The sequence below is a fragment of the Xiphophorus hellerii genome, chromosome 7, assembly GCF_003331165.1.
Source record: "Xiphophorus hellerii strain 12219 chromosome 7, Xiphophorus_hellerii-4.1, whole genome shotgun sequence".
NCBI classification, from domain to species: Eukaryota; Metazoa; Chordata; class Actinopteri; order Cyprinodontiformes; family Poeciliidae; genus Xiphophorus; species Xiphophorus hellerii.
Genome location: NC_045678.1, coordinates 12178733 through 12191472, shown reverse-complemented (window position 1 = coordinate 12191472; position 12740 = coordinate 12178733). Strand labels below are relative to the sequence as shown.

Genomic DNA, 12740 nt, shown 5'->3' with positions numbered 1-12740 from the left:
GTCTGAGAAAGAGATCCACACAATGACACACTTCACTCCCAGGGGTGGAAGATATCTGTTATGTCATAGAGAGTTGGAGGAGAATGATCGTGTTTCCGTCACAGTTTCACCTCAGATATCACTTCCACCCTCGAGGGTCAGTAGGAGTGTGATCACTTCCTTTAATATGTTCCTGTGGCAGCCATATTGTGCTTCCAAAGCTGCAGGTAAAATTCATCGTCATTGCTACAACTTTATGCCTTTTTAGTATTTATTGAAGAGAATTGCAATATTCACATGGACACTGGAAAGTGTAAATTTTAAGTATTTTTAGATCTAGATCATTTTAAATAAAATAAAAAAACATCTGATAATATTAGTTATTATTAATATTTGTCCATTTGTGCCCATCCGCACTAAGCTTTTTCTCTAAATGAGGAAACCATAGCAACCCTAAACTAAAGATATAAATTACTCTGAATTTTGTGCAACTTTTCCTTCAGCATCGCAACCAATCGCTGGATGTTTCTACTAAAAAAAAAAAAATCTCACACAGTTCACTGTTTGGCTTAACTATTTGTTCTCACATATCAGCTTCTTATAAAGCCAGCAAATTTTTTGTATAAACAATGAACTGTTGATTAGCAGTGTGGTTTAAAACTCTAATGACAGGGAGCAGCTTTGTTTTTATGAACACAGTGAAGCTTTTATTACTCCCCCAACGTATTACAGACCCTTCCTGCTAAAAAACAGCAAAGGATAAAGGATTAAAACCTGTGCTAATTTAATTTTAAAAAGCTGCTTGCTTCATGCTGAGCTGATCTTCAGGCCAGTCATCCAAACTGAATCACAAATAGGTTTTTTAAAAAAGAAAATAATTAAATGTGCTATAAGGAGAATCGGAGTTGAATGCCACCACCCGCTGTTTATAGACCCGTAGCAGACTCACTCAGTCATTTTCAATTTAATTAAGCTATATTAATCCCACAGGGAAGACTTATACAGGTTGGAAGACTTTAATAGAGGGCATTCAGTCAGCCCTGCAATAATGTCCTGCTTGAGATGATTCAGCTGAGCTGCTAAATACGAGATGATGAAAGCTTGAGAGGTTCTTCAGCCTCTCTGTGCATGTGAGGATCTGTGTGAGGCAATGAGCTTTTTTCCTCTTGACAAAATTATCTTTTAAGGGCTACAGTTTTTCATCTGTGCATGTCAACATGTTTGTGTATACTCTTGTACTCTAGGTCGTGGCTATGTTTGCAGCGTGATTTCATACAGACCTCAGTAATGTGTTTATGGACTGGTTTCAATTAGGCCTTCAGTTGCGTTGCTGATCCCCGATGTTCATCATTAAGCTAGCTCTTCTTTGAGGTTTGTTTGTTTGTGTCTTGGTTTTGCCTGCCACTGAACAAAGAACCAAGAGCTACTAAGCCGTGACTGTTAGAGCATGCAGCGACCAGACCCAAACAGCATGGCTACATGCTACAGAAGAAGACCAAGCATGTTTGTAGTTTTATTGCAGATCCATAAAGAAAAAAGTCCTGTAGTTCTTAGATTGTAAAACATCAACACATTCCAAGAAATCATGTACATTTTTCTGTTTACCGTCATATTGGAGATGCACCGATCAGAGATTCGCTGCCTGGTTCCGATCGATAGTTTCTGTAAAGCTCTACACTGGTGACACCAATTGAAGCTGATTTTGGTCACTTTTAACTATAACATAAGATATAACATAAGCAGTCATTAATTATTTATTTTGGAATCAGAGGTAAACAGTTTTATTATATTATTTTACAACAATAAGGGTTAATACTGTAAACATAATGTTGTAAACTTAGGTAGATTTATAAGTGTATGAATTTACCTAAAGGTATTCTGACTCTGCCCCTGCCGACCCCACAAGGGACAAGGATGTTAGAAAATGGATGGATGGATGGATGGATGGATGGATGGATGGATGGATGGATGGATGGATGGATGGATGGATGGATGGATGGATGGATGGATGGATGGATGGATGGATGGATGGATGGGTGGGTGGGTGGGTGGATGGATGGATGGATTGGATGGATGGATGGATGGATGGATTGGATGGATGGATGGATGGATGGATGGATTGGATGGATGGATGGATTGGATGGATGGATGGATGGATGGATGGATGGATGGATGGATGGATGGATGGATGGATGGGTGGATGGGTGGATGGATGGTAGGTATTCTATTCTAGTTGCTGTTTGTAGTGTTTTATTATATTTCTAAACTGTATATATCTTGGGGCTTATTTAATTATATAATTCGTCAGAACAGTCTAATTATGTATTTTTAGTTGCTTTGAAGGTTCTAGTATAAATATTTCTTTAGTTAAAATTTTAAACCTATAGTGAACATCTAATAAAAATGAACTTATATTGCATGTTAATTATATCTACTAAAGATATGATTCTTTTGCTAAATAGATTTCATTAAAAAAAACAAACGACTTACTTGACATGCCAATTATTCAGTAAAATGTTTGACACCGCCATTAATCATAAACACTCTGAGAAAGAGGTTATTCTTTGTTCTGCTGCAAAGTAATTTAAAAACATCTGCATATCCCACAGACTGTACTCTTCATCCGTGAACATCCACTTTCTGTGCCTTCATCATCCTCCTTCCAGCCCCCAGCAAGGACAAACCCTGAGTTGATTTATTAATTCATCTACGAGAGGTTTTCTCAGGAGGTTTATATCAACAACGTATTTACCATCACGTCTGCTTAGGCTAGCGTTTCCAGCCCATTCAAGTACAGGGGCCAATCAGCCGAGCCGTGCATTTAGGTCATTGGCTAATTAGGCTCACTTTAACAAAAGCACAGCCTTAGGAAGGGAGATGAGCGTCTACCCTTAGCTGTCATCCAGCCGCTGCCACAGCAGTCTGTCACTGGGAGTCAGTCATGATATTTTAATTGGTGTTTTACTTGGTTCACTGGCTTAGCTGAGTGGAAACACAGCATGATGTTTTATTTGAATGTTCTGAAAACATTTAAAGAAAGAGGTTTTTTTTGTAGCCATACAGAGTTAGGTTTATAATTAGAATATTAGGAAGCATTTTTGAATTTTACTAATCATAACCAAAAATATAACAAAAGTAGAGAAAGAGGAAAACAAAGACTGGATGAAAAACATTAAACAGCTGTAACGTCAAAGTCACATGTGTCAAACTCAAGGCCCGGGGCCCAAATCTGGCCCGCCGTAGCTTTTTATGTGGCCCTCTAGACTCCAAATTACATCAATAAGACCTTCCAGTTTTTTACACATCTGCAAAATTTACACAAATCAACAAATCTCCACATTTTTTTGTTGTGATTTTACCGCAAATTTCTCTTAAAATTGGTCAAAAACATTGAGTTTAAGTGACTGCTGCCTCACCTTTACTTGATGTCAAGTTGTAGTCCGTAATTGATATGATGAGTAATTAAAAAGTCACATTTAACATCATACATTAGCACAAATATTGTAAAAATTCTTTACAAACATTTCTGAACTGGCACTACATAATCTGCTATTTTGATTGCAAAAAAACAACAGTTTCAACAGTCTCAGAATCCAGATAGCCTATATATTGATATTTTTAACAGTTTAATTGGTTTTATCAATATATTCTGGCATAACCGGCCCTTTAAGAACATTCAGATTTTTGCTATGGCCCAAGTTTGACACAGCTGGTCTAAGTATTTGCTAAAATACAGATATAAAAAGATACTTAAGTTGAATTCCTCATTCCACCCCCCTCATATCACTCTCTGTTGAAGCTTTGAGAAACAGTTTCAAATAGGAGCTAAAACAGAGACAGGAAGAAAGTGATTGCAGAGGCAGCAGCAACTTTTCTGAAAATAAATGTGTTGGTGGAGGTGGATTATGTCTGCACTGTTATACAAGTAGAGTATCTTCTACATAAGCTTAAAAAAACTATTGAGTTTTGTTTTAGCAATTATTTAGCCAAGGCAAATATATAAATATATGAAAACTAATATACTGTTTCTGTACTGAATTCCACAATCCAGTCAAAAAATAAAGAACAAAAACAAACCTATGAAGAAAAAAGGATGTTCTGCATTGTTTTACATTTCGAACGTGTTCTGTATCTTTAATTTGCCACATCAAAACTTTTTTTTCAACTCCTGAAGAAATAAATGCACATCTAACACAGTTCGCTGGCTCACGCTTCTTAAGCTGGACCTGATTTTGATGCAAAGCACAGAACTGAAAATCATGATTTTTTTAGTTTGTATGTTTTGTAAACATCATAAGTGTGTCACAGATTATAACCAATTCCTTTTAAAGGCGTTGATTTTGGTGTATGAAAGCTCTGTCCTCATAACTCTTACGCGATTAATGACTTATGAGGTTTTTATTGTCAATAAGAACTAGTTTTTAATAGCTTACCTGGTTTAATAAAGTAATCTAATTTAATCTAGAAGTCAGAAAATAAGTACTGGAAACAAAATTAAGCCTTTTTTCGTAATTTGTGAAATTTACAATATAATAAACATTTACACATACTCAAATGTTAAGAATGTTGAAAAAACTGCTGAAATTATCCTGAAATTTCAGTAGAATTTAATGTCAATAACATTTTTAATCTGATTTAGATCTAACAATGTTACTTCAGGGCTCCTTCCCCGGGAATCTCCAGCTGGTCCTGGTTCTGCGGCCCACCACCCTGCTGCAGAGGACGCTCTCAGACATCCTCTTTAAGTTCAACAAGGATGAGTTCAAGATGAAGGTGCCGGTGGGTGTAACCAGTTTTTCCAGTCAACAAATACTCTGTGTTCTGTGTGTACTTAGTCTTTTCTATATGTCTTTTAACAGTAAAACCACAAATGAGAGCTAACATTTGATTTATGCACACTTTTGAAAAAGTCTTTACTGTCCAAAAAAAAAAAGAAACTGCAGTAAATGTATCAATATTCTGGAACGACCTTTAAAATTATCTGTAATAAGTAATAAAACTTAATTTCTGGTGAGGAATAAATGAGGGCATTTATTTCTACTTAAGTCAGCTAAAACCACACACCGTTATTCAGCATTTTAAAGAAAACTATGGAAAATCATGTTGAGATCTAACGAGCTGCCTGACGCCTTCACAAAGAACACTTTAGCATTGTTTAGATGTCTCTAATATCATTTCTAAATCAGTCATTCCACTATAAAATAATAATCTATTCAAAACAACAGCAAAGTCTTACCATCCAAGCAAATTGGACCAGAAAAAGTCCAGAATTTCTGGATGAGTTGATGAGTTTAAAATGTACGACTTTGGACACAGAAACAAGGACAAGTTTCACATAAAAATAAATGCAGCTGAAATAATCTCATACAAACTTTGATTTGGGGGGAAGCTGTGCTCTACTTTCTGTTTTGAGCTGTAATTAAATCGCTTCCTATTCCAGATGTGAATAAAAAAGTAGATTATTTGTGAGCTAAATATTCATGTAACACGATGAGGCCTGTATTTTCGTGTGTGATGGGATACTTTCTCCTCAGGTGATCATGCTGAGCTCCTTGAGTGAGCTGCACTCCTACATCGACCGCACCCAGCTGACGCGGGAACTCGGGGGAACGCAGGACTACTGCCATGAGAAGTGGATCTCACATCGAACTGTATGAAAACACTCACAACTATATCACAACTACTAACGCTCTCAATATCCATAACAAACAAAATAATAGTGTGCTGCATATGAGAATGTATAAACACAAGGAGACTTTTTACATGGTGATGACATGCTTCAGAGTTGATTTACTCATAGACTGGAGCAAATAAAAAGGTTATCTTCAGTAAAATCATAAACAAAGACAATGAGAATCTTTGCTGAAAATCCCGATTACTTGCTTCAGGCCATTGAGGGATTTGCACTGATGGTGAAGAGAACAGCGCAGACCCTGCAGTCATTTGGGACGGAGCTGGCAGAAACTGAACTCCCAAATGAAATTAAGACAACAACCATCCTGCTTAGCACACACACCAGCAAGAGGGACAAAATGAAGGTATCCCCCTTTCTAAGATACATGTCGTCTCCTGCTCCCCCGTTTGCTGTGGCTGATAAATGCTGTCCCATGACTCTGTGTTTATCCAGGAGGACATACTGGTTGCTCTGGATCAAGGCAGCAGGCTGCTGGAGAGCATCAATGAACCTGTAATAAGAGACCCTGACCACAACATGAACCAGGACGAACTGGAAAACCTAGCAACAGTACAAAGGTCAGTCACACTCCTAGCTTAGCCACCAAAATCCAAACCCAGTTTGGACAGTTTCTCACAAAAAGACTTAAACAAATAGAAAATGAAGTAAAAGTTAAAATGTAACTATTCATGCTATTCGTGTTCGTAAAAATCTATTGAGAGGAGTTGTAACATAAACATGTCATTGTAATATAATGTTTCTTACTGAAATGTCAACAATTTTTGACCCACTGTAGTTAAAGATTTGACTGACGCCATTTCGGTGACACTAGTTGTTAACCGTGCTGGATCCAACCACAGAAAGCAGACCCAATCATTAAATTAACTTTAAAAAATTATTTTATTGCTCTCATTTTTTTAAGTGAGTCAAATATGTTGCAGCTTTGTTACCTGCATAGTGATAAACATTTTTTTATGTTCATTTAGATGACTAGGGTTTAAATCTCATGGGAACCTGAAATGTAGTTTCTCACTAATTAGAATATCACATTAAATTCAAGAAAAAGGGTTTTGATGTTGCCGTGCTCCACATTTTGTTTTACTGGCCAGAACTTAAAATGTAGGACTTCAGCTACAGTCTGCCTCAGTGGGGCCCTCTGGTGCTCAGTCTCAAGAATGCAAGTCAAAGATACACAAACATCTTGAATCTCGAATCGGCTGTCTATCTTTCCAAAGCATTTATTCTATTTTGGTGTTAAAAATCGTTTTCACTGATTAAATATATGTTAGTTAATTGTATGAAGCGACTAATTTACTAAAACACAGATTAAAGTAAATAGAGTAAATATTTGGGCGTGCCGTGGTGGCGTAGGGGTTAGCGTGACCCATGTTTGGAGGCCTTGAGTCCTCGACGCGGCCGTGGCGGGTTCGACTTCCGGACTCGACGATATTTGCCGCATTCCTTCCCCCTTTCCTGTCAGCCGACTGTCATATAAGGGACACTAAAGCCCACAAAAGACCCCCTGAAAGGGTTAAACATAAAATAAAATAGAGTAAATATTTATTTTTTCATTTTTTATCTGTGTGCTTTCATCAGGAGATAGGAGAAAATTATCAGCTCTCATATCAGCAGGTTTGATCTCCACACTGCATATTCAGATATAGACAAGGTCCATCACCCCTTCTACACAAAAATTTACAAGCCCGTTATATTTCTATTTAATATTTTATTTCTCCAATTATTAATTGACTGCTTTAATTATTCAGACTGCTGTCTCAGCTGGACGAGACAGAAAGGGCTTTTGAGGAGTTCTGGGTGAGGCATCAGACCAAACTGGAGCAGTGTTTGCAACTGCGACACTTTGAGCACAACTACAGAGAGGTGAGCTGACCAAGCTCTGTTAGTAAACCTACTCCTTTTTTTCTTTCTTTAAATGATGACTGAAAGTGACGGCGTTCTGTTGCAGGTCAGAGGTTTGCTGGACAGCCTGTCGGAGAAGCTGGTAACCTTCTCCGAGGTTGGGATCAGCCCCGCTCACGCTGACCACATCTTCTGTGAGCTCACCTCCTTTGAAGAGCGAGTCTGTGTGAGTCACTAAATGTCAATTTGTTTAACCAGTGCATGAGGAAACCTATATAATATGGCTTTGTTGTGTTTAATTTTTTTATTGACTCTGGCTGATTAATGTTGCCCAATTATGTTTTTTTAAGCTCACCATCTGTTGACAAGACATTTATATCCTTTATTGGGAACACAAAATTAGCAAATTACATTTAGCCTCTCAAATGCTTTAACAGGACTACTTTATATGATGAATGTCTTTATTAGGCATGCCTGACAGTGTACCAGCTCACTCCCTGTGAGCTTTAGCATCTTGGTCGCCAAAATCAACATGTGGACTAACAGTTTATCTGACCGGCCATATATGCTATTGACATGCAGACAGTAAATATTATATCCTATTTTGTATCCAAGTTCTCCTTTGTTGTTTCTGTTTTGCACACATAGAGATTGCAGTGCTGATTGTTATCCATATATATGGTGCAGCTCTATTTAAACACAGCTATATATATATTTTTTTCTGAATAAATCCATATTTTATCTTAATATAAACCTCAGTATACATCATAAAACCTTCTTACTGATATTTTGGTGTTTAGGTCTTTGTTTACTCATTCCAAACATTAACAATAGAGGCAAAAATAAATGCTCCTTACTTAAAAGGTAAATGACAGCCAGCTACAAACATAATAAAAAATCAGTTTTTTCATTTGTTATTATAAGAACTGTCACAAGTACAGTTTTTGCCACATTCATCTAGTTGAATCTATAAACAATAACAGAAATAACACTGTTTGACACATTTTAGCATTTTAGTATTTTAGCATTACAACGTGACTCGTAAGGAGTTACTATGTGACGACATGGCAAATCAGAGAAAATCAGCTGAAGGGTGATGCAGCTCTCTGGTTGTATACCTGAAAGACCTGATTTACAGATAATGTCCATTTACAGTACATAGTTTTTCCACAACATGCTGCCTTGGTCAGATACCACAACTGGACTTAAATTAAAGATAAAGAAGCCAAAGTCAAAAGTTCAGTTGATCATCCTCGGCTTTTTTATTTATAAAACAGTATTATTTAAGGTATTTTCATAGATTGAACGACAAAAATATTCAAAAGTTGTGTGGAAACTCTTTGGAACTTTCTGGAATTAAGAGTTAGAGATGATTTAAACTTTTGCAAAGTCCTGCTTTACTTCTTTTTTCCTCAAATAAATTTGCTGTAAGTTTATAAGAAACATAAAGCTGCATTGGAATTCAGTCAGTCACGAATTGGACTAATGTGCTCTCTTTGCTGTCCTGCAGGAGGCTCTGGACAGAGCCTTGGCGCTGTCTCATGAGGGTGATGAGCTCATCCAGAAGTCCCACTACGCCGAGGACTCCATTCAGCCCAAATGCAGCGAGCTGAGAGCCGTCAGCGAGAGCCTGAGCTTCAACCTCAGGACCAAGAAGGACTACCTGCTGAAAGCCATGGAGCTGCACCATCGGCTGGAGAGGGTGAGAAAACACACAAACACCTGAATCAGAGCGCCGTCGGTCTGTTACCGCTCCTTAGTTTCTCCCCTGCTTGTCTGCCCCGTCTAGGCATCTAAATGGGTCGACGATGGCATCTATCTGCTGGCCTCTCAGCCAGTAGACAAGTGCCAGTCCCATGAGGGGGCCGAGCTGGCCTTGCAGGAGTTGGAGCGTTACCTAGACAACGCTGGTCAGAATCAACTGACTGACCTCGGCGCCATCTGGAAGGAGTACGAGGAAGTGCTGAACCAGCAGTTCAGGGTTAGAAAACAAGCATTTAAATGTCACAGGAATTATAACAACTAGATGCAGTTATGGTAAACAATGTCGTCACGTGTCTAACATCAGAGAGTGGTAAGGTCGCACTTTATGGGCTCACAGCTGCAATGCTGCTAATGGGCTGAATGCCAACCAGCAGATGAAAACTACACCTGTCGTTTTAAATGTTACTCAAAAGGCATTGATGGCTTTTTTTGCGTGGCAGGAGCAAGTGGAGAAAGTTTACCAAAAGCAAGCGTCCATGCAGGAGATGTTTGACAAGCGGAAGATCAGCCTCAAGAAGCTAGCAGCCAAACAAACCAGGCCAGTGCAGCCAGTGGCTCCGAGACCAGAAGCCTTCATCAAATCACCGCTCAACTCTCCTGGTGAGCCGTCTCACTGCATCAGTGTTGACTCTCTGAGTGTGACCTCACTCTTCAGTGCTGAATTAACTATGTCATTTCTGTAAGAATTAAAAAGTGCATTTTCTTTTAAATAATTAAAACTCTCCATTCTGGAGTGTAATTTTCTACTTTTTTGTTCTTTTAAATCTTTATTTAACCAGGAAAAAGAACTAATTGGGATTAATAACCTTTTGGAGAGACGTACAGTAAATGATCAAAAATAACAACTACACACATGCATATAAAATGAATCAATCAGCCAGTCAATGTGGTATATAAATAGTATGTGAAATAGTGCTGAAAACTAAATGAAAAGGTAAAAGGCATTGAGATCAAATTAAAATCTCAATAAAATGAAATAAATAAAATATATTCTGAAATAAAACGAATAAGTTAGAAACATTCACAGAGAAATTTCAAAATAAAAATATTGTTAAGAGACCTTAGTAATTTAACTTAAAAAAACAAAATGGGTACATAAGTGTTTGTACCTGTGTTTAAATAGAAATTACAGCCTCCAGGCTGGGCGGACGTGTTTTTGTTTACTTTCCTCTTAGGATTAGTCGGGTTGGATAAGCAGCGCTGGTAGATTTTGCCAGATATTTTAATTTGAATTTATGTCAACAAAATAATCCACGCAGCCTCCTGAGTTTAGTGAAATACAGCTTAGTAGCTTTTCTACCATTTGTAGGCAGTGCCAAATTTTTAATGGTTTGACATTTTCACATTTTCAAGTAAGTGTGCAATAGCAACTGTATGTGTTGCGCCAGATCTTGCACCAAATTGTGTCATCCAATGAAATGTTCATTTTCATTAACAGATTTTTTTGCACATTTATTTCCATAAATGTTAACACTTTCTTTTTCTCACACAGCGCACAAAGCACAGCTGGAAAAAAATTCGGAGTCCAACCTCAGCTCTGAAAAAGTAAGCGACCTGGTGCTGCTTCTTTGCCTGCTGACGTGTGAAACGTTCCCACGTCTTCTGAACCCGTTTCATCGCTTTTGCTTTCCAGAGAAACGGCCAACTGCAGAACGAAGACGGTGGCAGCAGACACGCGTCTCAGTCGGAGGAGGAGGAGAACCTGGCGGTGCTCCGGCGGTGAGAGTTCAGATCTTTCATCTTTAATCAAATTACGCAGCAGATGTCCTGCGTGAAAAACCATTATCTCATTATCTGATATCGGTTCAGTCGCTTTCATTTGAGCTCTGTTTCCGCTTGTTTATCCTGTCTGCAGACATGTAATGAACGAGCTGCTGGAAACCGAGAGGGCCTATGTGGAGGAGCTACTCTGTGTGCTGCAGGTGTTTGTCTAAACCAAGGGAAACTTCCTCGTTTTTTATTCTTGTTGTGGTTTTTTCCATGCTTCATTTATTTTTGTTGTGATTACAGGGTTATGCCTCTGAGATGGAGAATCCAACCATGTCTCACCTCATCCCCGCGCCTTTGCAGAACAAAAAGGAGGTTCTGTTTGGTAACATGCCAGAGATTTACCATTTTCATAAAAGGTAAATGAGCACCACCAGTCTGCAACACTGTTATATTTTATACTTGTGTCTTCTGTGCATTTAATAACTTAAAAACAAATGCTGCGCTGCAGAACCTTTCTGAGGGAGTTGGAGCTTTACACAGACTGCCCAGAGTTAGTGGGAAGATGCTTTTTGGAGAGGGTAAATGAAATAAAAAATTATCTGAATGCATTAAGGAGCAATATATTTTTTTTATCGTACACATTTTATTCAGTTTTTTTTTTTTTATTTATTTCCTCAGATGACTGACCTGCAGATCTACGAGAAGTACTGTCACAATAAACCTCGGTCTGAGAGCCTCTGGAGGCAGTGTTCAGACTGCGCCTTCTTCCAGGTAAATTTAACCTCCTCCTGCTGCACAAACCAGTACCACTCATGGCGTATTCGGTAACCTTTTTGCATTTTTCCTGCTTTCAGGAATGTCAGAAGAAGCTTGAACATAAGCTGGGTTTAGATTCATATCTGCTGAAGCCAGTTCAGAGAATAACCAAATATCAGCTGCTGCTGAAAGTAAGACTGTGTTTTTGTCTCTTTGGAAATAGACGCGTGTCTCTGTGTCGCAGCTCTGAGCTCGTGTGTTTCTGACTGCAGGAAATGCTTAAGTACAGTAAGGGCTGCGATGGAGCGGATGACCTGCAGGAGGCGCTGACCTCCATTTTGGGCATCCTCAAGGCTGTCAACGACTCCATGCATCTCATCGCCATCACAGGATTTGAGGTGTAATACTAAGAGAGGCTCTAGAAGTGACATATAAAAAACTATTTTGAGTGGTTTTACGTCTCTAGATGCTTTTAATCATGTAAAATTAGCTCAGTTAAGCATTAAGTCAAGGGTGTCCAGACTTTTTGTAAAATGAGCCAAAATCGTCAACTCAAGAGTACATTTTCACAGATTTTTTTTTCTTTTTTTTGGAGGAATGGAATGTGTAAATTATTGTAGATCCAAAACTTCTAAAGAGTTTCACATGTTCTCCTTATTGAAGGAAAGGCAATAAGGAGATTTTTTCTATTCCCAGCAATAAAAACATGATTAAGGTTGTTTTTTATTTGGAAAAAAGTATTAATAATGAATGTAATTAAAAGCAGATTTGGGTGCACCAAAGTCTGATAAAGTGTATAAGTGGATAGATGTGTTTGTATAATACGAAATTAAAGGAAAAGGAGAAAGCTTCATTAATAAAAGATGAATACTTTATTTTGCATCTAACTTTTTTGTGAGAAGATTTTAATTTGTGGGTCAGAGTTTTGTCCTAATTGGGGGGTGGGAGAGAAGCCTCCATCTGCATCAATATCCTGGTGGGACAAATTTGTTTCATT

General features: G+C 38.1%; 1 protein-coding gene across 8 annotated transcripts in view; it reads left to right on the top strand.

Annotated features, from left to right (window-relative positions):
- mcf2lb (mcf.2 cell line derived transforming sequence-like b) overlaps positions 1-12740 on the top strand; it is a 39738-nt gene that overhangs the window by 21401 nt on the left and 5597 nt on the right. For all 8 annotated transcript variants that reach the window (XM_032566929.1, XM_032566928.1, XM_032566930.1 and 5 more), the window contains 17 exons: positions 4639-4758; positions 5514-5630; positions 5868-6017; positions 6107-6231; positions 7420-7534; positions 7620-7739; positions 9024-9215; positions 9303-9494; positions 9718-9877; positions 10770-10822; positions 10911-10996; positions 11133-11199; positions 11288-11403; positions 11496-11565; positions 11666-11758; positions 11842-11934; positions 12016-12141. In XM_032566929.1, the coding sequence (XP_032422820.1) occupies positions 4639-4758; positions 5514-5630; positions 5868-6017; positions 6107-6231; positions 7420-7534; positions 7620-7739; positions 9024-9215; positions 9303-9494; positions 9718-9877; positions 10770-10822; positions 10911-10996; positions 11133-11199; positions 11288-11403; positions 11496-11565; positions 11666-11758; positions 11842-11934; positions 12016-12141 (1995 nt within the window). The remainder of the gene's footprint in view (positions 1-4638; positions 4759-5513; positions 5631-5867; positions 6018-6106; positions 6232-7419; positions 7535-7619; positions 7740-9023; positions 9216-9302; positions 9495-9717; positions 9878-10769; positions 10823-10910; positions 10997-11132; positions 11200-11287; positions 11404-11495; positions 11566-11665; positions 11759-11841; positions 11935-12015; positions 12142-12740) is intronic.